General features: G+C 39.2%; 1 protein-coding gene across 3 annotated transcripts in view; it reads left to right on the top strand.

The window, feature by feature from the left end:
* Positions 1 to 1,520: 1,520 nt before the first annotated feature.
* Positions 1,521 to 23,536, top strand: part of NCOA5 (nuclear receptor coactivator 5) — a 28,763-nt gene continuing 6,747 nt past the window's right edge. The window contains exons 1-4 of one of the 3 annotated variants that reach the window (XM_031433706.2): positions 1,525 to 1,673; positions 12,522 to 12,588; positions 21,221 to 21,547; positions 22,918 to 23,054. In XM_031433706.2, coding sequence (XP_031289566.1) covers positions 12,551 to 12,588; positions 21,221 to 21,547; positions 22,918 to 23,054 — 502 coding nt within the window. In that variant the 5' untranslated portion in view covers positions 1,525 to 1,673; positions 12,522 to 12,550. Of the gene's footprint in view, positions 1,674 to 12,521; positions 12,589 to 21,220; positions 21,548 to 22,917; positions 23,055 to 23,536 lie in introns of all 3 variants that reach the window. The other 2 variants (XM_031433709.2, XM_031433707.2) reach the window with 2 other exon arrangements.

Genomic DNA, 23,536 nt, shown 5'->3' on the forward strand with positions numbered 1-23,536 from the left:
AAACTTCTGGGTGGGTAAGGATAACAAGATGAAGTTGAGTCACAGAATCACTGTACCTGGATAGCTAACCAAAAAGTAATAATGAAAAATTAAGTTAAATGATACCCCCAAAATTAATCAAGAGAATTAATTCAATCAAGCAATGAAAAAGGTACAACTTTATGGCATAAGCATCAAAACGGGGTAACCAAGGAAAGAAGCAGAAGATTCTGAACTGAATCAAGTGTGGTTTTTAACTTCACTCACAGAAGGATATCAGGAAAGCAGGCGAATCCATAAAGTCCTGAGACTTCTCACCTAGAGTGAGTGAACAATCTGGAATAAAGTAAAGGGAAAATACCTGGGAGTTCAAGTCTATATCTGCCTTTGGGACCTCTCAGCAGAGGCAGGAAAAACCACACCACTTCCATTTTCCCAGGTACCATGATGAATTATGGTAAGGGTCTGAAGGCTAAGCATATCTGCTCATAGGCATCAGACACACCCTGCACTATTCACAAGGAGAAAAACTAGGCAACAGAATGCATCCCTATTTCTTTCCTTCGATTATTTTTATTTGTACTCATGTGATTATTCGTCTAATTCTATCTCTCTGCTAGACAGTAATCTCCAAGATAGCAGAGATAGGTCTGCATTTGCTCATGAAAGTGCCTAGCAAGTAGGTGTATGATAGATCAGTGAGTGAAATAAGTTGGTGTGAAAGAAATGTGACTTCCCACAGTGTTCAAATTCCACAGCTGCCAATTTTATTTGGCATGCACTATTCAAAAAGAGAAAAATTAGACCCTGTGGGATCTGGGGCATTTTCTTAACTAATCAAAAAGCCTACCTGATTCATATAGCCATCGCTGTATGTATGTAAAAGAGCGTATTTACAATTGTGTGAGCAAATCCCACTCCCTGTTACAAATATATTGTATAGAGTAAATGAGCAATACAACATTTTACATGCTTCAGGGTCAACAGTTACATTCTGGGAAATTTATTTTTGACATTGAATGAATATTCCAGGAAGAAATAAATAACTCAAGAAGAACCTGTGACTATATTACCGGAAGCCTTTTGCCTCTTGTCAGTGAAACTAATAGGATACACAGCCTATTTAAATGTAAATTTAAATAAAACCTTTTCTCTACCTCTCTGCTCTCTTTGTTCCTTGTGATCCAGAGGTTACAGGAACATACATACTAATCTCCAATACACACATCTACAGTTGGAGTTTTATGCAAGACGAAATCAAAGTATTTTAAGATTTAAATGATCTATTACTACAGTTAAAGAGGAAAGAAGGTACTCTGAAAATCAGAAGAAAGACGAAGCCCTTCAGGGTGGAAAAGACCAGGCCTGGGACCCATCCTCGGTCGAGATACGGTTACTAGGCAACCCCTCGCGTTCTCAACCGCCGCTCAAGCCACAACCCCGCCCTCGTTGCTAAGGAGATCGACGCCCCAACTCAGTCCTGCCGCAAACCCTCGCGCTCTTGCGACATTGCCGCGCCTGCCGCTGCGTGCGCGCCCTCTGCCCCCACTCTCCGCCCCGGCCGCCATTGCCTCGTGCCCGCGCCGGTCGGTTGGTGGCGCCTTTGTCCTACGGTGGGCAGGTGGGCTGAGGCGGAGGCGGCAGCGGCGGGCCTGAGGGGAAGGAGCGGCCGGGAGCCCGCCGCGCTGGTAGCGGTGAGTGCCAGGAAACGGTGGCCGTCCGCCGAGGCGTGGGGTTGACGGGCAGGCGGTTGAGGGGGGCCAGGGCCTGATGGGGAGGCTGAGGCGGGAGGGCCCGCTCGACGCGCGGCCGCGGCCTCGGCTCCTCTCCGGGCGCGCGCAGGGCTGCGCATGCCCTGTGCGGGGCGCGGCCTTCTCTGGCTCCGGTCCGGCGCAGGCCTGGCCAGCCGGGGCTGCCAGTGGTGGACCCGGGGTTTGCGGCGCCGCACCGCCGCCGCCCATCTGTGCGCGACCCGCCGAAAATAGTCCTCCAGGCTCTTCTGTAGGCTAGGGCTGCACATCTCGCGCCCCCTTCTCGAAATGTGAAGTCACTCGCTTGCGGGGCCTCAGCGACTTGCTGGCGCAGTCGGGATTCGAACCCGGGCCGAGGAGGCCGGCCTCACCCGGCGTTCTCCTGGGCGCGCGGCCCAGGGCGGCGAACCGAGCGCGCCGTCCCCCATCGTTGCCGCCTCGCGGCCCCATGACAGCGTTCTCGAGGCGTCTCGTTGTTAGGTGACACCCCTATCCATTTTATAACGCGGACCCGGGCCCAGGAAACGGGGAAAGAAACAGCCCGAGGTTACCCCGGCAACTAGCAACAGAGCCCGCGCCTCGACCTGCTGGCTCTCCCCGGACCCCGAGCACTTTCCGCACCCGGACAGCGCGCCGGGGGGCTTTTGTTAAGACGGCGTTTCCCCAGTTTCAGCTTCTCGCGTTGCACTTTTATGTTCGTGTCCCCATCTGTACTGCTATTTATTTATCAAATGTTATTTTCTTTCCTCTGACTCTTTTTTTTTCCTCCTTCTTAAATACATTTGTTTAAGGTGGAAACGTAAACCACAACCCGCATAATGGAAAGCCATTTATTTTTCTAATGCTCGTAAAAAAAAAAATAAACACTTGTCTATCAAAATAAACAGTGTGTCCTTGTTCCTCCTGAAATTATTCTGCGTTCCACGCTTTGGGAAACGCTGCCCTAGGAGTCTTATGGGGTTAATTGTGGACCTCCCGCCTTTAGCTCTTCACAGAATTTTTCCCTGAGACTTAGCGGATTCCATGAAATGTCCCAGGGTCGTCGGGGATAATAATATTATAAAGCTTTCTCGTTGTAAACTGCTCTCTTTATTGACTTAACGAATGATAGTCCCAGAGAACTTCAGGAACTGTGCGCTCAAGGGCACCGGGTGTGCCTCCTCAATTTTCTTGTAACATTGTGATGTATTAGCTACCTGACAGTTCAAAAAAAGAAAAAAAAAAGTTTCTGCAAACGCCGATGGAGCAGTTTGGGTTTTTGACAACTCTAAATTTAATGTTTTCGGTATGAGTCAGTTTGGGTGTGAAAACTAACTTTCTCATGTTGACTTTTCCAAAACAATAAAGTCCAAGCTTTGCGTTGTATTGGCGATCACTTGGCTACAGGTTAACGTCAGTTTCTTCTTTCGTTCTGGTTGCACTGCCTTTCTGTTAGCTCATCTGACACTCTCCAGATACTTCTTTGAAACTTCTGACACAGTCTTATAATCTAAAACATAGGAACAGTGATTTTCCTTGTAGAATGTGCTGGAGAAACAGTATTGCAAGGCCCAGTAGAAGGAATTTTTCTAGGTGCAGGTTGTTCAATGTCGCGCGAACACCACACTTTGAAGTAGGCATTGACAAATTAACTCATTCATTAGTTAACAGTCTATTCTATTTGTAGTCTATCCATAAGCTCTGTTTTTGTGTGTGAGAGAGCAGATTTTCTTTAACTCATTGAAGGAAAAGTCAGCTTAAGCCATTCAAGGGTTTTTTTCCTCAAAGGCTGTGTTAAAAATCCATACTCTTTGGGGTTACTTTGTATGAGCACAGTATAGAACTTACATAAGGCTAAGGTGATTTTCTTCACATTTCTAACACAATCCTATGCGGAGAAGAAATGAGAGTTTTATTTTACTGTAGTCAGTTTTAGAACTTCAGCAAATGGAGCCTCATCTACTAGTGCTCAAAAGCTAGGAATAAACATCTTTCGGGAAGGCTTTAGAAGTCTGACAAGAAAGAGCACCTGATGGTTTGAAACTTCATTTTAAATAACTATTGCAAGCATTCCATCTCTATGGCCTGCAGATGGCAGTGCCTTTGTACAACCTTATTATTAATTGCAAATTGTTGGAATTCAGTTGTGCTTTTAAGAATGGGAAAACCTTTGAAGGAAATATATTTGATATTTTATTCCCTTCTGTTTATATTTTTTCTTTGTTTTTGGCTCTCCACATAAGAAATGAAACATCTATTCCTAAACTCCATTATTCTTGGTGGTAATGATAACATACAACCAGCAGTGCATTTGGTACACAAAACAGGTTTACAAATAGCAACTCACTTTCTCCCAACAATCATCTTGTGAAGTTTGTCGGTATCTTTTTTGCACATGAGTAAACAATGGCTCAGAAAGGCTGGATTTCTTGCCCAAATCACATATTTAGTATATTCAAGATATTACTGAAAACAAAAGGATTTTGTGGTCAAGCAAAATTGGGAAATACTGAGGTAAAGCAGTATCTTTTCTCCAGAACTTCTCAGAGGCTTTAACATGTGCAAATGTAGATGTCCAAGAGAGGAAGGTATTGTGATACTTTTCTTTTTCTTTCCTCCCTTGAATATCTTGAAGTAGTAGTGTTTCCCAAAAGTGAGTACTCTTTCTGCTACTTTCAGTTTCCTCTCCATACCTTGAGGTTAACTAATGATTACCACGTGCCTTTAAGACAAGTACTTTTAAATCTCCATCAGCTTTCTTATGCCAAAGGATTTGTCCTGTGAACAGCATACACATTTGTCTAGACTGTTGAGCTTAGGCAGAGTTGAAGTAAACTATCAGGAAGTTAAAAGGGCAGTGACACCAACAGAAAATTGTCCTCTATGTTATTCTCATTAATGAGATGCATTAATGAAAGGATCAGGGTAAGGCCACTGTCTGAAGCAGCAACACATTAGGGAAATATGAAGTATTCTGACAGCTAAATATATAATACCAGCATGCCTGCTGCTTTTTAAATGGTGGTTTTATTACCAGCAGACATGAATATTTATAGGGATGGTCATTTTCATTCTTTATCCTATCACTAAAAAAATAAGAGATAATAGGTCAACTGGACTAATAACTTTTATGGTAAGAAAATAATTACCTTCAAAGAATCAGAACTCTTCTTGACCGTAAAGCTCTTTTCCATTTATTTTATATTTAGAACAACATTATTGTTGGCCTATGTAAAGATTAACAACTCTAGACAAGGATCAGGGCAACCTAAGTTGCAATTGTGAACCGTTATAAAGTGGAGTGTCTCTAAAAAATATCTTGAGGTAACTTTAGTTCTGTAAAATATTTTGAGTGGTCCCCTGATTTGGATTTGGAATGATTAAATACTGAAGGTTAGGTTGATCCTGTAGCTAGTGGGCAAGCTTTGAAGAAATTTGTGGTATAGGTAACTTGGTTTTAAGTGAGTATACTTAATTATGCAGTTGGAGATTGAGATAATAATAACAGGTATTTAGGGTCAGAGATGATACAAGATATTTATTTTTAATCTCTTCAGAAATTATTTTTAATATCCAAAAGAAAAAATTAGAAAAAACATGATTTTCATTCGGTTTTAAAACTTAGGATTATAAGCATATAACTGAACTTTTTGCAGCATTTGGGAAACTTAAATTAGAATAGTATCAGAGTCACTAGAATAGCTTGTTGGAAATACAGATCCTTGGATGCAGCTCCCCACCCCAACTCCCAACTGATCGGTCTCTGAAGGTGGGAGCCAGGGAATCTGCCTTTCAGAAGCCACCCTGTGGTTTTTATGTACATTAAAGTTTTGAGAACTCTTGATTTAGGGCTTTAGTAAATGAGTTTTCACTGGAAATGGAAGATTGAAGCACATTCTAGTACTAATCTATTTATATACTAATTAGTGTATTACTAATGGGAATTGACAGCTCTGGTTTATGGTTGGATTTACATTAATGGATTTGTTTTAAGCAAGACCTTAATTTTAACTGTAAAATGTTTTTTAGCTTCATAATTTGAACTAGAAGTAATAGGAATAGTTAGAATGTCTGTGGTTTTCAATATTTTAATTCCTTCCATTCATATCAGTCAGATGCTTTCACCTTAAGAAGAAAGCAGACCTACCAAGATTTTGTGGTCTACTTAGTGACTAGGTTTGCTCCACTTCACTTGTAGTGGTGTGAATATGAAGTTATATGTATGTGTGGCCATTTTTCTTTTTTTGTAAAGAGTTGCATCTAAATAAAAAAGCAAACGCCTCAGAAGTTATAGCCCCTGCCAGCAAAACAATACTGACAGCTCTAGTTTGTGAAATTTAGAGAGAACTTTAGTGGGTAGTTTGCCCTTTATTAACCAAAGAAGAGGATAACATGCTATTAAAAAGTGGCAAGCACAGTGGTTAATATTTTTCCTGCCAGTTTATAACTACATAATTGGAAAAAGAAACTTAAATTTTCAGGGTATTTTTTAAATGAGCAGATGAAATTGAAGGGAAGTAGTGGACTGCACACTCCTCCTTGTGGGAGCAAGGAGCACTAACCTTATACTCAGATATTATTATTATTATTATTATTATTATTATTATTATTATTATTATTATTATTATTATTATTACTACTACTACTACTACTACCACCTTTAGCATGGTAGAAACTTTGGTTGATGATCCCATTTCCTTTGGAGGTTTCTGTGTGATTATACTTTCTATACTGTTTTCAGGGATTGTATTTTTACAGATTTTAGCCATTGTTTTGACATGTTCTTTGTAACAGTTTATATTTGTGAGTTATTTCTCCTTGAACACAGGAGTTTAAAGGGGCTTCTAAATGAAAGATCTAAGTACATGTTATGTATAAGCTAAAGAGGTAAATAGATAATGGTAGTTCCCAAATGCCTGCCAAGGATCACCTGAGAAACTTGTTAAAATATAGATTCCTAGGCTTAATCCTTAGATTCTAAAAGTTTGAGATGGGATCTGAAAATCTTAGGTAATGCTGATGTATCTTATTAAAGAAATGCAATGTAGAAACTGAAAAAAATATATATAGGGGTAATAAGGAGTTGTTTAATGGATATAAGAGAGTTAGTTTTGCAAGATGAAAAAGTTCTGGAGACCTGTTGCACAACAGTGTGACTATAGATAGCACTACTGAATTGTATGCTAAAAAATGGTTAATATGATAAATGTATGTTATGTGTTTTTTATCACAATTAGATTTTAAGAAAGTAGAAAAAATTATGGAAGGGTGATTTGTTTATTTCTTCCTGATCAATGGATTGTTGGCTATTAAATAGTGACACTTCTGGCCATAAGTTCATTTTCTATTCCTTTATTGAAGGTAAAATCATAACCTTTTAAATATTGTTCTCCCACCTATTCCCTACAGTGTCAAACCAATGATCCTTGAACATTATTATTATGGGCAGTATTTTGAATGTCTTAGGTTTAAATACTCCTCCCTTCCCTCATTTTTTGGATAATACACATACAGGAAGCCTTCATAAATTTGACTTCACTGAAACTCTATATATGGTAGTTCAGTTCATAGCTTCTTAATAGGTCCTCTTGCCACCAATTTCTTCCTTTTTTATAGCAGTTTTTTATCTAGTTCACTCTGGCTTGCATCTGTAATTCCTCTCTTTCCTCCTCCTGTTCTCCCATTCCCTGCATTAAACTTCCTATAGTATTTCTAACTTATTATGTCCTTCACACCATTCCTTTCCCTTTGCATATGCTTGAATGACTTCTCTCTTTCTGGTAAACTTCTTCTCATCCTTCAAGACTCAGTTTAAATGTCACTTTTAGGCCTTCCCCACCTCTGCCACCTCTCCCCTGTCCCCTATTCTTCCTAGTCTTCTCTCTGCCCTGCTCCTCTTCCCTACAGCATACATACACAGTTATCTCTGCCATAATCCCACTTGAAATTGTATTGTGATTCTCTATGTGCATGTGCCTCTCTCTTATAAACAGTGAGCTCTTTTAAGACAGAGACTTTAGCCTTGTTATTTTCTTACGTCCAAGACTTAGTGCAGAGTATGACACATAGTAGATACAGAACCATTTGTTATACTGATTATAAACTGTAATTTTCAAGTTCATTAATTTAGTTCTCTACAGATCCCGACTTGTACATCAAGTGACTTGACCCCACCCCCTACCCCCAGAATAGGACTGGAACTCAGTTTTGCTGATCCCAGCCAAGTGTTCTTTCCTCAAAAGAAGTAAAATGGGACAGAAGTTAAATGTTGATGGAGAATTTTTGTCCAAGTTGTTGAAGCAAATAGATTGTCAGTAGCAAAAGCTAGAAACGTTTGAGGTGATAGAAATTGAAGTGGTAACTGAGTAAGTAGGTCCTACCCTGTTGAGTGGGGCACTTAAACATTGGAGTGACCAGCATAGACTGGGCCTTTTCTAGGTTTCATCAGCATTTAATCAGAGAGTCCTTTAAAAAGTGTTCAAAATGGAAATCAGTTTTTTGCACTCCCTGCCAGAGGCATGTTTAAGCACTTTGGTGCCAGACAGACCTGGTTTTGAGTTCTAGCTCTGCCTCCTGATCATCTGGTAACCTCAGATAAGTCACTTAATTCCTCTAAACTTCAATTTCCTCATTTGTAAAATGGAGATCATAATAGTACTTAACTCCAAGAGTGGTAGAAAGAATTACATGAAATAATGCACATAATGTTTTTAGTACAGGCTCTGGGACAGAGTAGGCGTTCTGTAAATATAAGTTATCATTGTGTCCCCCATTCCTATTCCCAAGAATAATATTCTAATACATTTAAAGACAGAATAATTATTTTAATTAGAAATGGAGGAGATAATCAAATGTGACAGAATGCATAGTTTTCAAAGTGAGCTTGTAGGATTGATTTAGAAACAGAAACTAACACAACATTGTAAATTGACTGTACTTCATTATAAAATAAAATTTAAAAATATCAAACAGAGCATTCTTGTTTCCCTGACTCGTTACAGTGGAACTCGTTATAATATCCCTGGTGTTAAAATAATACCGTTAAAGTCATCTTCATAAATAAAATTTAAATGGGAAGTCCCTTCCCTTCCCAGTTTTGAGAGTTTAATGTGTGATGTCCACTGTCTTGTCAGTGTGGTTTTCCCAGTAGCATTATCATTATCATCGTGCATTTCCAATTTAATAATTACTGATTGTTAGTTGGTTTTCAACTAGGCCTTTTAGCAAGCTTTATTTCATTTGTAATCACTTACTGAAATTGTATAGGCTTCTGGATCCTTTCAACAGCCATGGTGGTACTGTCGAATGTGGTTCATACTACACTCATTTAGAATAGTCCACTGTTTTCCATTGCAGTAGCCTGTGTAGTGTAAAAATTGGTTTCAAGGTGAAAAGAATTGGTTTACGGTGTACAATTAAAAAATAGAGCAAAGCAGTTCATGATACTATGAATGAAACATGCATTTTTGTTTATAACATTATCCAGGGACCATTGTGTGAACCCTGTCTGGCATATTACTCTAAAATAAAATTGTAGATTAGACATTGTGTCTCCTTTGGGAGTTTTTTACCCCGTTCTTTTGTGATTTAAAAGCACTCTGCCACTTCCTGTATAACATGTTTTCTGGATTTTCCCTTGTTTTTTTTTTAAATGTAAATCCCTTCAGTTAGTGCTACTTTTCTTGTCTAAAAATTCTTACCTGAGAAGTGCTTTTAACTGTTTTCTCCACTTGGAAATTATAGATATTCAGGCCATGGTAAAGTACTTAGTGGTGATGATGATTTTGAATGGCATTCATGTTGCTAATGTAATTGACAAAGTATAGAACTCCCAACCAAGCTAAGGTGGAAGAGACACTAAGAGCCTGACTTGACCAGGGTAGAATACAGCAGGAAGAGAAAGAAGCACCATTTCTTCCCTTTTCTATGCAGAGGAGGCATTCCACCTCTCCTTGGAGACTCCTAAGTTGCCACTGCCCTCTTGTTGATTAAATTCTCTCCAATTTTAGCTCCCACCTAATGTCCAGAAAGTTCCCCAAATGGTCTTTTCGTCTGTTTTTTCCTTCTCCTTTACATTAACATCATTTCTGTTTCCTTGGTGTAAATTATGTATCTCTGTGAGGATTTAGGAAGAAAAATAATCTGATTCAACTAATTAATACAAAAGCCCCTTTTACCAGTCCCAGTATTTGCATTTCGAAGAGAAATTTCTTCAAATGAACCTCCAACCTCCAATTTATGAGTTTTCAAATTATATGATAGTTCATTGAGATGGGGCAAGGTTTTTTATTTTCCTGATTCTTTAAGTCTTCGCTGTACCATGATCAGTTACCTGAGGTTATTTGTACTTTTGGTATCTTCTCTGTTCTTCCCATATTTCTGAACTCATAGGTTTTCTAAAAATTCTGTGTGCTTGTATGTTAGGATTTTTTGTGTATAGGAATTGGTGGTGATGATAGTTTTTCATAACTCTCCCTGAAAAGCCATCCACCCCTTTCCTAACTGAGCAGTCTTCTTAGATTGGCAGTGAAACTATCAGAGTTTTCCAGGTCTTATTTTCTCCATATCTGACTCAAAGTAGATATTTAAGTAGGAATGGATAAACAAACATTTGACTTACTACACTAGAAGTTTGCTAAACCCCCAAAATAAGAAACCAGTCTGAGAGTTCTTTTTTGCAGACAAAGCATAAGCCACATCATTCAAATATGATTGCTTTGGACTACTTCATGGATAGTAGGAGGCAAATTATAATCAGAATGGCTTAAAGATATAATCTTGAATTTTTAAGTAATCTTTCAAATGATTGCAGGAAAAACTCACCATGTCAAAGGAAAATATTTATCTCCTTCAGTCCACCTGGAACCAGTTTTGCCCCAAAGGTGCATAATACATGACTGCTTTGGTCTCCCCAGTCCTACCTATATGTAGGCACTCACAGAATTGACTATAATTATACAGTATAATAGTCCTTTTTATATTATGAGGGCAAATTGTATAAATTTAAAAATACCAATTAAAGTAGTACCATATGTTCCATACTCTAAATGTTTACCAGGTCAAGTCAATGTTAGGTGAGTTTTCTTTATTCACAGGACCATTTAATAATACATAGAATCCTTCTGGAAAATATGGTACTTATTTAAAAGAAATCTGCACTCACTACCACCACTGCCCCTGTATTCCAGAGGTACTTTGAAAACTACTTAAATAATCAAAGACATTACATTTCTCTCTTGAATCATGGTCACCGTATATTAGAAAGCAGTACAAAGTAAGTGAGCAGACTAGGTCAGTAGGCCCTTCTTCTAAACTTGAACTGGTATTCTTCACAGTTATGTATAAAAGAACTAGATAGTCATCATAAGGCCTGTCATTATGTAATATGTAATTCAGGCCTTAGTGAACTTTAAGGGTTGTAAACGGTGATGTGCAGTGCCAAAGCCACGATCAAATATTACTGGCCAAGTCCTATAGAACATGTTTCCTGATTCTTTAAAAATAGATTATAGCTTGTGTCTGCTCAATTCAAAAAGCAAGCGACAATTTAGGTAGAATATACTTCTCTATTTAGGTATGTTACCTTCAGTTTTGTCAATAGCCATTCTCTTAAGGATAATAGACTTCTGACTTAAAATGAAATTGAAGATCATTCTCACTTAAAACAGGAACTCAAAAGTTGACAGCATAGCAGAGTAAAGTCTGTACCAGACCACTTAAGTTTTTTGGTATTACTGTGGTCTTTCATGTGACAGGACTCTGGTTAGAATTTTTCAAATACGTAATTACTATTTTGTGCTTAGTACCATTTAATGTCATTAGACGCACTATCGTTTGGGGAATAAAATTACATTGCAGCAGAAAGCAGTTTTATTCCTCCATTCACTAAAGTATGAAAACTTTAAGTCATATAAAAATTGTCAAGTGTTATCTTTGGGCATAAATCGGTACATTTCTTCAGATACGTCATCACTTCTTAGATGTAATATTTATTCACTTCAGTTTTTGCAAAGCAAGTTTGTTTTGTTTTTAGCAGGCAGGCTTTAACTACACAAATTGGCTTTCTGTAAGTTTGTATGTTTCCACTGTTCTCCTTTATCTAGTGGTCTAGGAGCCAGGCTTCTGTAATGAAAACTTATGAGGAGTGTTTTATTACCTAACGCTGCTATACCAAGTGCCAGTGTTTATTCTTAGGTACTTACCTATGAGGGTTATAAATGTTAATATGTCATATACTTTGTTCAGAAAAAAATTAATCAATTTATTTCCTACATCTCATTTTGGAAGATTCTATCCAATGGAATGCAACACAAGGCAAACTAAAAGGAGACCTTGCTTCATAGATTATTGGAAGTTTTAAGATGATGGATTGCAGCCATTACTTCTTTGTGACCTAAAATGGAATTATTTGCCTTTACTCTTTTTTTTTAAACTCTCTTTCTCTCTTTCTCCTCCCCTCAAAAGAGAATCTGACAGCTGGCTCTTCAAGAGTTTAGAAGACAACCTTTTCCCCTTTTAGAGGGGGTAGGTGTTAGGTTTAGGCTTGACGGAATGTTAAAGGATTGACATAATCACTTTTTTACAAATTATGTGTTAGCTAGAAAACTGAGGGACATTCCCTACCAAGCCATGACAATGTACTGCCATAACTTAATAAAAATTGCCCAAGTGACAGTGTGTCTGCTGAATGGATTTTCTTACACCATCTGGTTGTCACTGTAGTTTTTTTGGTTGTTGCTTTCATTTGAAATGTGCTGATGATCTTATTTTTATTCCGTAGCATTGAACAGATGGGTTGATTATTCTTTTCAGATATTAATAAGGCAGCGGAAAGAAGAAATATGAATACGGCTCCATCAAGACCCAGCCCCACACGAAGGTAAAGTACCCTGAAGCAGTGAGTTCCCTTGGGAGAGTTGGGCTCTGGGGAGTTAAGCCCAACTTCGTACATCAAGGGTCTTTTCTCCCCCCCCCCAACAAATCAGAAACGCTCAAGCGAACAATAAGAACATGAGCCTTGTGTGAAGGGGCCTTGCTGCTTTTTTAAAACATACATCAGGAGATGCAGAGGAAGCTTTGTGTTTTCGGTGGCAAACCCAGCAAGTTCAGCTTGTGACATGAGTTGCAGGCGACTGGAAGAGGATAAACCTCTGTCTGTCCTCAGTTCACGTGGCAATGGGAGCCTCCACTGCAGGAGGAGTGCCCCAGGGTCGTTGGCGTGTGCCATGCTGCACTGCAGCAGGCAGCAGAGATTCGACTCTTCATTCCAAATGGCTGCTGGTCCAGATGTTAACCCAGGTTTACAGAAAGTGCTGCTTGAGAGATTGCTGCTATGCCTGTGCTGCCGATCCCGTTTGCTCTCATGCTTGGGTTACCTATTGAGGGGAAATAAAAAGGGCAAAAACACTCCACCTCTCAGAAGTCTCCCTTTTTCTTAGCTTTCCTGGAAATAAAAGGCATTTCCCCAAATATTCTTCCTTCCGGTATTTACAGAAGAGATGGTCCTGATGTTTACCCTTGAGATATGCATTAAATTGGCCCCTTCTCTCAAAGAGGAGCCTTATTAATGTTACCATTTACACCAAAGATGAGTGTATTGTATTCAACTGTCTGGCCCCATAAAGAGCATACAGGTGGATGCAGTGTGTGCAGTTTTGTGTGGAATGCAAACACATATTTCATATCTGGTATCTCTTCATGGCCCAAGCAGATACTCAGTATGGATTTTGCCTTTGCTCCTAAGTGAAATTGCCAGTTTTCCACAGTAAACTACATACCTAAACTATTTACCACCATAAACTGCATTTCCTGTGATGAACTGAACACTGTTGAGTATGATGACTCCTAGTCTGTACTGATAGCTCCACAGGTCACTGGGGATACACCCAATTATCTGAGCAGTTAGTTACACATAACATACAGCTATCCTGCTTTGGGAGAAAAACACCTGTATTCATTGTTACCTACTAATGGAAGAGAATGGCTGCTGTGTGTTTGGTGTATATGCCCCCACTTGGATATGACGGGTATTTTCTAAGCTACCAGAAACAGATTATACATATACATGTCTGTTCTGCAGAGTTCAGGCAGGGACAAAGTAACGCTGCTGATTTCAGTTGGATTCTTTGAGCACTCTGCCCACACAGAGGAGTTGAATCTGACACCATAACTAAAGCTACACTACAGCTGTTAGGTGGATGCCCTGGTCATTCATTGGTTTCACTGCAGAAGTGAGCATATACATTGGTATTCTGTTCATTCTAACACCATAAGGTATGCCTGCAGCTTGCAGGTAAATACAGTATTGATTGATTTTGTGTGTATGTGTGAATATCCTAAAGAATATAAACGAATCCTGTAGAACTTCAGCAGTTCCATACAGTGTCTGCTTCTGTTGTGCTGTATCTGACAGTGCTGCAGATGTTGGGCAGTCCCAACTGTGTTGTTCGTTATTCCAGTAAACATGGAATACAAGTACTAGGAGTTTGCATCTAATGTTCAGAAATATGGGGCTCCGTTAGAAGCTGTGGTTGCTAAATGGCTTGAAGGGAGATACGGTATATATCCAATTTCTAAGGAACCCTAATGTGTGTGTTTCTGAAGTAGGTCGCTTACCAGGAGTGTAGAATTAGTCACTATAAAGACACTGACTCCACTAGTAAAATCCTCCTGCTCTTTGTTGTCCCCATGATGCTTATGATCTCTGGATAATTTTGTCTGTGTGTTTCTGCAGGCAAAAAGAAAAAAAGGGCAGTGGGGCACATTACATAATACAGAGTAGTTCCCATTTGTGCTGTGGATTGAGAAGAATATTTTATATTATCCCATTAACGGTATACTTAACCAAATGCTTTTAACATTTCCAGTTGATTGTAGGTATTCAAGAAACATTGGCAATGTTGGGGAAATAACCAGCTCCCCTGGTTGGAATTCAATATAGCCTTGCCAGGGCATTAAATTTAAAAGATTAGTTTCATCCTAACCTAAAATGCAGCTCTATAATTTCACCTGTAATGGAAGAAGTATCTTTATGGGTTTTTTTCTTTTTTTAATATCCCTGCCCATCCAAATTAAAACATACAAACAACATTAGAGGGGGCCTTTTAAAATGTTCTCCTTACCAAATATATAAATAAAAATATTTGTCACTTTTATATACCTTTTAATACATTACCTTCCTCAGAAATAAATTCTAAAATGAAGTTGTTGGGATGTGGATAGTGTAGTGGCTTCCTGCTTTATTTATGCTTTATTTACAATCAGTAGGAGGGACAGCTAGGCTAATTCAAATTCCATTAAGAATCACTCTTCCCCTTGATGTTGTATCCCTAACTGGATTCCTCAACATGTTATTAACCATGATGAAGTTCCATATAGTCATGCTTAATAAGGTTCAGGGAAAAGGAATGTTCATGTTTAGTAAAATCTGGTCTGAGCCCCATCTAAAATCTGAGCAAAGAGTCAGTTTTGTTTTTTTTTAATTTAAAGGTAAAAATTTAAAACCCTAATGCCAGACAAATAGAACATTGTTTTCAAAATAAAACACTAATATATTGACCATTGCCCTGATTGTGTATTATCTCTTAAGATGTACCAATAGCACAGAAGTAAAATACAGTAAGTAGACAAGGTGGGTGGTTAGCCTGGAAAGGGCTAATCATTTCTCTAAGGGTGAACACTGGATATCACTCTCTTTGGGTCTGTGCTTCCAGTCAAAGCCTTGAGATAATAACAAATGTACCAGTATGTTGACAAGAACCAAACTGTCTTCATTTGGCAACCTTAATCATTATATGTTCCCCCAGCCATAGGGGGATGCATTGTTCACAGGGAAAAAAAACACTATATAGCAAACATTTCCCTTAAGTTGCACCTCTGTGTCTTCAGTGTTGCTACTTTTAATACGAAAATTGTTTTTAAGCTTGCTGGCAGGACCTTTGTAACACCTTGTTTTGCTGGACTTTAACCTTGAGTATCAAAACACCTGGGTATCTTTGGGAGTTTTCGCAGGATTATCACCTCTTCAAATGTCTCTGTAAGCACAGTTCTGCTGGAATTGCTCTTTGTTCCGTAACATGCCTCCCTAATGACTCCAGCTATCAGAGTGTTGCTCTGACAATATTGGCCCAACCAAGCACAGCATTCTGCATCTGGGATCCCTGCTCTGGATCAAATTTCAGACTGAATTCTCATCATTTAACCACTGGACCACTTCATTGGACTTCTTTGTACTGCGTACTTACCATGCAAGTTGGCTAGCATTGGTGCTAGACAGCAGTCCTTACCTTCCTCGAAGACTGGACCATGATTCTAGTCGTACCTCAGTTCTCAGTTTCCGTCTTCAGCTCAACACTTTGGCAATCCAGGTCTTGAAACATACCCCTGTGCAGACCTGGCCTCCAAGTGATACTATTTCTTGAACCCTCTTGCGTGATCTAAAGAAGAGCAAATAGAATTAACTTAATCTACATCAAGAACTCTGCAGAGCATTTTCCCTACGTAAACATGAAGGATATTAGGCCTGGTTCCTCTTCGGTGAAAGTCATCAAGAAAAGAAAAGAAATAATCTAACTGTAGGCAAGTTTCTTACATGGCCTGAGGTGATTTCTGCATGTCCACAGTGTTAATTCCTTTGATAACTGCTTGCTCTTGGTTATGAGACAGCGCTAGCTCAATGTGGGCCTTACAGTTAAAGATTCCAGGCTGTAATTCTGCACAAACACTTAAAGAAGAGCCGTCAATTCTCAGCAAGTGCCACCTCTCCCTACCAACAGAAAAATCCTCTTTGTGTTTGAGAAAATCATCAATGTGCTTCCTAGGAAGAAGCATGGGCACTTACAAAATTTGAATCTGTGAGGTGTGATATCTCATTGCACCCCGTGTCCTACCTGCACCTAATGGCAAAATTCCGCACAAGTCTTTCTGTTTCGAACAGTAGCATGGAGCCATCATGGTGGGGGATCATCACATTGCAGCCAGCTATTTAGATAATGATATTTGTGGACAGTGTCTGTGACTGAACAGAGGTATGAAGAGCTGATAAAGGATTTTTTTCCGGAAGCAAAAAAAGGCTGGCCTTCCAGGCAAAATATTCCAGTGAACAGAAAGAAAGGATATGTGGATAAAGAAAAGGACAGAGGCCTTCCTCCCTGACCTTCTGTACAGCCAAGGCCAAAGAACACTGTCCTGGGCCTGAGATCTCAGTCTCTAAGCCAAAGAGAAGCTCAGAGTCCATCAGTCTTCTAAGATAATCGTCTTATGAGTTCTTATTCTGTAAACTCTCCCCAGTGCTCTACACAGCCCTTTAGTGTCCAGGAAGAGAAGCAGTTCTGCCAGAACCACATCACTTGCCATCTGAGCCATGGTTTTTCCCTCCGCCCATCCCTCCTTACCTCTGAAATGTTTCCAAATGGTATGACTATATTTCTTTCATGGCAAAGAACATGTGGCTTTTTTCTCCCTTGCTGAATAGATGAGGAATTTGCAACAGAATTTTAGTGCTGTTTGTCAACTGCCTTCAGTTTGTGGACTCTGGTGTTGAAATGCATTTAACTACTGTTCAGTTTCTTTTTAGCCTCTAGTGACCTGATGCCCTGGTACCTGAGGGTACAATGCATTGGTTTCCAGTTAAACACCTCTGGTGCCATGGGATGATATGGTAAATTTTATTCTCCAGAAACTTATTTTCTAACCCACTTGTTATCAGAAGTCAGGCATCTCATTCAGCAGGCTTCATCTTTGGGGCAATTTGAATCCTGCACATTGTACCACCCTTTTGTTAGCTGGATCTTGTTTTGAGATAAGTGTTGGGGCCAGCAGCAGGAGCTCTTTTGTTCTGGGGAGGTCTTTGGGTTCTGAAGTGACCCTAAAAGGGGTTTTGTTTTGTTTTTGTCTCCAGAAGAACAGCAGTCTGTTACACTGCTCATCTTTTGGAGAAAGGAAAAAAACTTTGCCTTTTCATTTTAGAGAATTATTATTCTCTCTGTCCCTGCTTCTATACTTCTTTGGTTCTTCTTCCCCTTCTTCTACATTTTTACCTAGAAGGCAATTGAGGAGGAATTTGTAATTTTGTTGCACACAGACTTGAGATTCATTGAGGGGAAGGGAGTGCTTGCCTTCTCAAACTGGAAGCATGAACCCAGATTTTGGGAATCTAGGGCAATTATGGTCAACCTTCAGGGGTAGACTCTTGATGAATGAGTAAGGTATTTCAGTAGATTCAAAAGAGTGAGAACCAAATATGGCATTTATAATTATCCTAAGACTGTGCATAACATGCTGTGATACGGTGTTCTTATCTGTGTCCCCACCCCCAGTGTCACCAGCCCAAGGCTTTGTGTGTGGTCTTTGGTCTATAAAGTTCATGATCTCTCTCAGCTTTGATTGGCAAGAACACTTGAAATCTGATTCCACCTCTAATGACTATTTCTAACTGTTCCCCAAGGCAGGTTTATCTACTGATCATTAATCCAAAAATACTTTACAGTTGTCCCTTCCCATTGGATTCTGGGCATTTGACCACATTTTACATTGTATCAGATGTTACATATGTTAGAAGGATTATATGACTTAATAAGTAAAAGTGAAGTAAGAATCCTGGTTAGTCTGTAGTTTATTCTAATAGGAAGAATGTTTAGCTGTCCTCATTTAAATTCCCTGATCTCCCATATGTTTGCTTCCGCAAATCAGGAGTACTTGTGAGCCTTAAATATATGACAAGAACTTTTCATAGAAGCAGAGTTGGCATTTAAATTGTTTTTGCTGTGACCATGTGGATGATATGAAATTGAGGTTTTCTTCCAAGCTGAGAGCATCATGATGAATGTTTGTATGTGTAGTCATGGTAGGTGACAAAAGTATAAACAGAGCATGATGCCTGCTCTTGAGAGGCTTACAGTTCAGTTGAATAATTCAATTTATTAAACATTTACCTAACTATGCTGTGTCCTATGGATACAAAGCCTTCAAGAGTGCTTACTGTTTGGTAGGAAAGCTTTGTAAACACATAACTATAGAACGTTGTGACAAGTCCAATAATAGAAGTATGTGCAGGAGCAAGATTCATTTAACATATTCATGGAGCATCTGCTGCATGGTCAACAATATAAACCTACATAGTGGCTTTTTAGTAGAGAGTCAAACTGACAGTCCTCACGAACCTGCAGACTAGTAGGGCAGACAGAGATTAAGCAAGTAAATTGATATGTGATGTCAAATTGTGATAAATGGCATGAGTAAAAATAAAGTTCTGTGAGAGAATGTGGTCAGGATGTAGGGATAGAAGATAAACTTTTAGACTAACAGAATCAGAGAGTAAGGAATACTTAAGCCTGAGCCTTGGAAAAGAGTATGGATTCATTCTTGCCGCTCCATTAGAGGCATTAGGAAAAACCTTGACTAGTTATAACAAAGGCCAGTTTTGTAAGAAAGTGGTGAACTAGGGAGAGAGTGAAACAAGGTTGGAGAAGACAGGAGCCAAGACTGTACAACCTTACTAGCTTTAGTAGAGATTTGGGGCTGAATTCTAAATGCTGGGGGAAACTAGTGAAGGGTTTTACATAAGGTTTTACAAAAGATCACTCGAGTAATCTTAAGTAATATTAGAAAAAAGGTAAGAGCAGAAATGGGGAGACTACTTTAGAAGGCTCTTCTTGTGCTTTGGGGGAGAGATGATTATGGGTTGATCTTCCAGTGGTACCAACGGAGGTAAAGAAACATGGGAGAATGGATATCAATTTCAGAGAAAGCATGAGCAGAATTGGAAGTGTGATTGGGAGAGGGTGGGGCTTTAAGGAAAGGATGACATCCAGTTTCCTGGCTTGAGCAACTGAGTAGATGGATGTGCCATTTACTGAGATGGAAAGGACTGGAGGAGGAGTATAATTGTTGGGGAAGATCAAGAGTTCAGGGCAGGTTTATGGAGGAGGTAACCCTTAAAGTGGGTCAAACAAGAAGATGTCATAAAAAGGTAAACCAGATCAAGATGAATAATAGAAATAGTAAGTGTTTACTAGTTGAGCCGGAGGAGAGATCAGCAGTTACTAGAGAGATCAGAGATTTCTTGAAAGACGTGGGACATGAACTTGCCTTTGAGGATTGGGTGATACTTGAACTAATGCAGGAAAAAACATTCCTCATTGAAAAACCATATGATAAGACAGAGATGTCATGTGAGTTAAGGCATAAGAACAGCTTAAGTAGAACTGAGGAGGCTGAGTCAGGAAATGGGGGAGAGAGAATAGTTGGAAAGGGACCGGATTTGTTAGGGAGGGGTGCCCAGAAGCATGATAGCCAAGCTGCAGTTGGTAACAGGTGGAAATTCAGATAGTTAATCTTGCATTTATGTGCTGAATGAATTGAAATCTGGAAGATTGGTTTTTGGTTTTGTTAATGGACACTCTTGGTGCCAGCATAGAAGTAAGAGTTTGATTGACACAACGTTGTAAACTGACTATAAAAAAATTAAATTAAAATTCAATTTAAAAAAAAAGAAGTAAAGGTTTGGATTGAACTTATGAATCCAGTGAGAATGGACAGAAATAATGAACAAGGTTCAAATGGCCTAATGGAGATAGGGAAGAAGAATCGAAGTTAACTTACTGAGAACTTAAACCTTGGTAACTGGGAAGATGATTTTTGGCAGAAGTGAAAAAGTCGGACCGGGCCTGAGTGGGTTGCATAAGAAGTTTAATTTTAGGTATGTTGGGGATGAGTTTCTAGGGGAGTGGAATGTCTCATGGATACTAAATCAGAGCCGGCCAAATATACCTGTGACTTCAAACACTGTTGTTTTTTAAAAAACAAAACTAAACACTTTGGCAAAAATGAACCAGGTTCTATGTAAACCTCAGACTGAAAGAGACCACTCACTACTCAGTAACTATGTTGAGAAGACAGAGAAACTGGATGTTCTTATACTTGACTGTATGTATCTTACTGTACTTCTCTTTCTTTTTTCCCTCAATTTGATGAATCCTGCTAGATGTTTTAAGTGAAGTTTTCTGTACTTTAAGGACAACTCTTTTGAGCACCGTTACTTGGTATGAGATTGTGCCATTTGCTATTTTTCTTCATGAGTCTTGCCCCTTACTATGAGCACCCAATTCATCCCCTGTTTTAAAGCCTCTTTCAAACAAGTCTGGTGGGAAGAAATAGGTTCTAGGGGAAGATACTTTAACTTTGAAAGCCTATTGAGATAGAGATGAGAGTTTGACATGCTTGCAGAATACCGAATTACTCCTGAAGCCTGGTAAATCCTACAACCCCAATCAAAACCTTTGGCTCTGGATCGTAAAGCCTTCCTTGCCCTAATCTTTTGAGATTGTAGAACCTACTAGTCTATTTGCTGACCAGATGGATGACTGTCCTTAACATTTCAATCATGTTCTCACTGTTTGACTGCCATGTTTTAGAGAAAAGTGCTTGGAGGGTGGGGGCTTCCTCCAATATAGAGCTGATGGATTGGCTTATTCAGTTTCTTTGTCTTAGCATCTTCTTGCTACCTCCCACAGAGATCCATATGGCTTTGGAGACAGTCGAGATACAAGACGTGATCGATCCCCAATTCGAGGAAGTCCGAGGAGAGAGCCCAGAGATGGCAGAAATGGCCGGGATGCCCGGGATAGTAGAGACATGCGAGACCCCCGAGATTTGCGGGACCACAGAGATAGCAGAGACATTCGGGATCACAGAGACAGCAGAAGTATGCGTGATGCTCGGGACATGAGGGATCTTAGAGACTTTCGTGACCTAAGAGACTCAAGGGATTTTCGAGATCACCGGGACCCCATGTACGACAGATACAGAGAGATGAGAGACTCCCGAGATCCCATGTACAGGTACATATACAGTTATTCTGCTTGGTTTCTGTTTTAAGTCTTTTTTATGTGTGTTCTGCTGAACTGATTGAAAGCTCTATACAACAGTGACTTTATCAGCCCTATTATTTCCAGTGTCTATCAAGTGGTGGATGTGGTGCTCGATAAATAATTGCTGAATATATGAATTAATGATGAATTATGCTTAGTGAATGAATCTAGATCTTACCCTGTGGCCTATGAAAGACAGCATTGTGCAAATCAAAAAAAAGATGGAGTGCACATTGTTTGAGCCAGGCGAAACCACAGAGAAGATACACAAATGGCCAATAAATACGTGAAAAGATGCTTGACATCATTAGTCATCAGAGAAATGCAAATCAAAGCCACAATGAGATACCGCTTTATACCTACTAGATGGCTATAATAATTTTTTTTTTAAATAAGTGTTAGCTAGGTGTGGAGAAACTAGAGCCCTCATACATTGCTGGTGGGAATGTAAAATAGTGTGACCACTGTGAAAAACTGGCGATTCCTCAGTATAGTAGCAGAATAGTACATAAATAAATAATATATAACTGTAGTAGAATTATGACCTATCAGTTCCACTCCTGAGAATATTTCCAAAAGAACTGAAAAGAGGGACTCACAAATGTATGTGAATGGACATGGCAGAACTACTCTCAGTAGCCAAAAAGTAGACATAATTCAAATGTCCATCAGTGGGTGGATAAAAAATGTGATATATCCAAATAATAGAATATTATTCACTCATAGAAAGAAAAGTGATTCTGACACCTGCTGTAACCTTGATGGACCTCGAAAATGTGATACTATGTGAAATAAGCCAGACAGACAGACACAAAAAACAAATATCATTTGATTTCACTTATAGATTTAGAAAAGGCAAATTCATAAAGATAAAGTAGATTAGAGGTTATAGAGATTGGGGAGGAGTTTCTGTTCAGACTGTTCAGGGTGATGAAAATTCATTTTATATATATACTTTTTGGCTTGTTTGTTTTGTTTTTTAACCACAATTTTTAAAAAGCACAGGGAAGGAGGCTAGGGGTGGGGGCATGAAATGGTTTCTTGAAACTAATATCAATAATTACTACCAGTTATTTTGTATTTACTTTAGGCCAGGGAGCTTACTTTATGCTGAGAGCTTTCTGTACATCCTCCCAGTCATTTTGGAAGGTAGGTTAACTTAGTCTCAACCACAGAACTGATAAGCATTGAGTCCCTAATACTTAACTTTGTCTAATCCCAAAGTCCTATGCCTTACTATGCTTACTTCCTCACAGACAACTGGGTCTTGAAGAATTCTCTGTATTTTATTTTTGTGGGATAGGACTTTTAACTTTGTGCAAATTTCTTTAAATTTTCAGGAGAGAAGGATCTTACGACAGATACCTGCGAATGGATGACTATTGCAGGAGGAAGGATGACCCTTACTTTGACCGCTACAGAGATAGCTTTGATGGACGAGGCCCTCCAGTCCCAGAAAGTCAGTCTCGTGCAAAAGGTAGTGTCAGAAACAGTTTATTCCTGTTACTGGTAGAATACTTTACAAAAGAGAGAGGAAACTGATGACCAACTGGAAAGGGGCTAATGACTTGGCCAAGCAATTCACAAAAAGAAATACAAATAGCCTATTCACGTACACAGAGCATTCAGCTTGAAAATCATTTTTTAAATGTAAATTAGTCTGGTTTAGTCATGCAAAAAGAAGAAATAAATATGAAATTCCAGCAATAAGAAAAGAAATGAACAAAAGTTGGAGCTGAAGAGGTTAAGTACTTACTTTTGCCCATTGAGCAAATAACTGTCTGCCTTACCTATGTAGCATGTGGGGGTTTTTGTTTTATTTATAATGTTTACCTAACAGTTTCTCCTTTTTAGGTTACGACAAACATGTTTTTTAAAAACTCTGTTTTTCTCAATGCATCTTTAAAGATTTTAAATTGTTTTATACCTGGACAAGTTGAGTTAAGAACCTCATTTTTA

This window comes from Camelus dromedarius, chromosome 18, assembly GCF_036321535.1.
Source record: "Camelus dromedarius isolate mCamDro1 chromosome 18, mCamDro1.pat, whole genome shotgun sequence".
Classification (NCBI taxonomy): domain Eukaryota; kingdom Metazoa; phylum Chordata; class Mammalia; order Artiodactyla; family Camelidae; genus Camelus; species Camelus dromedarius.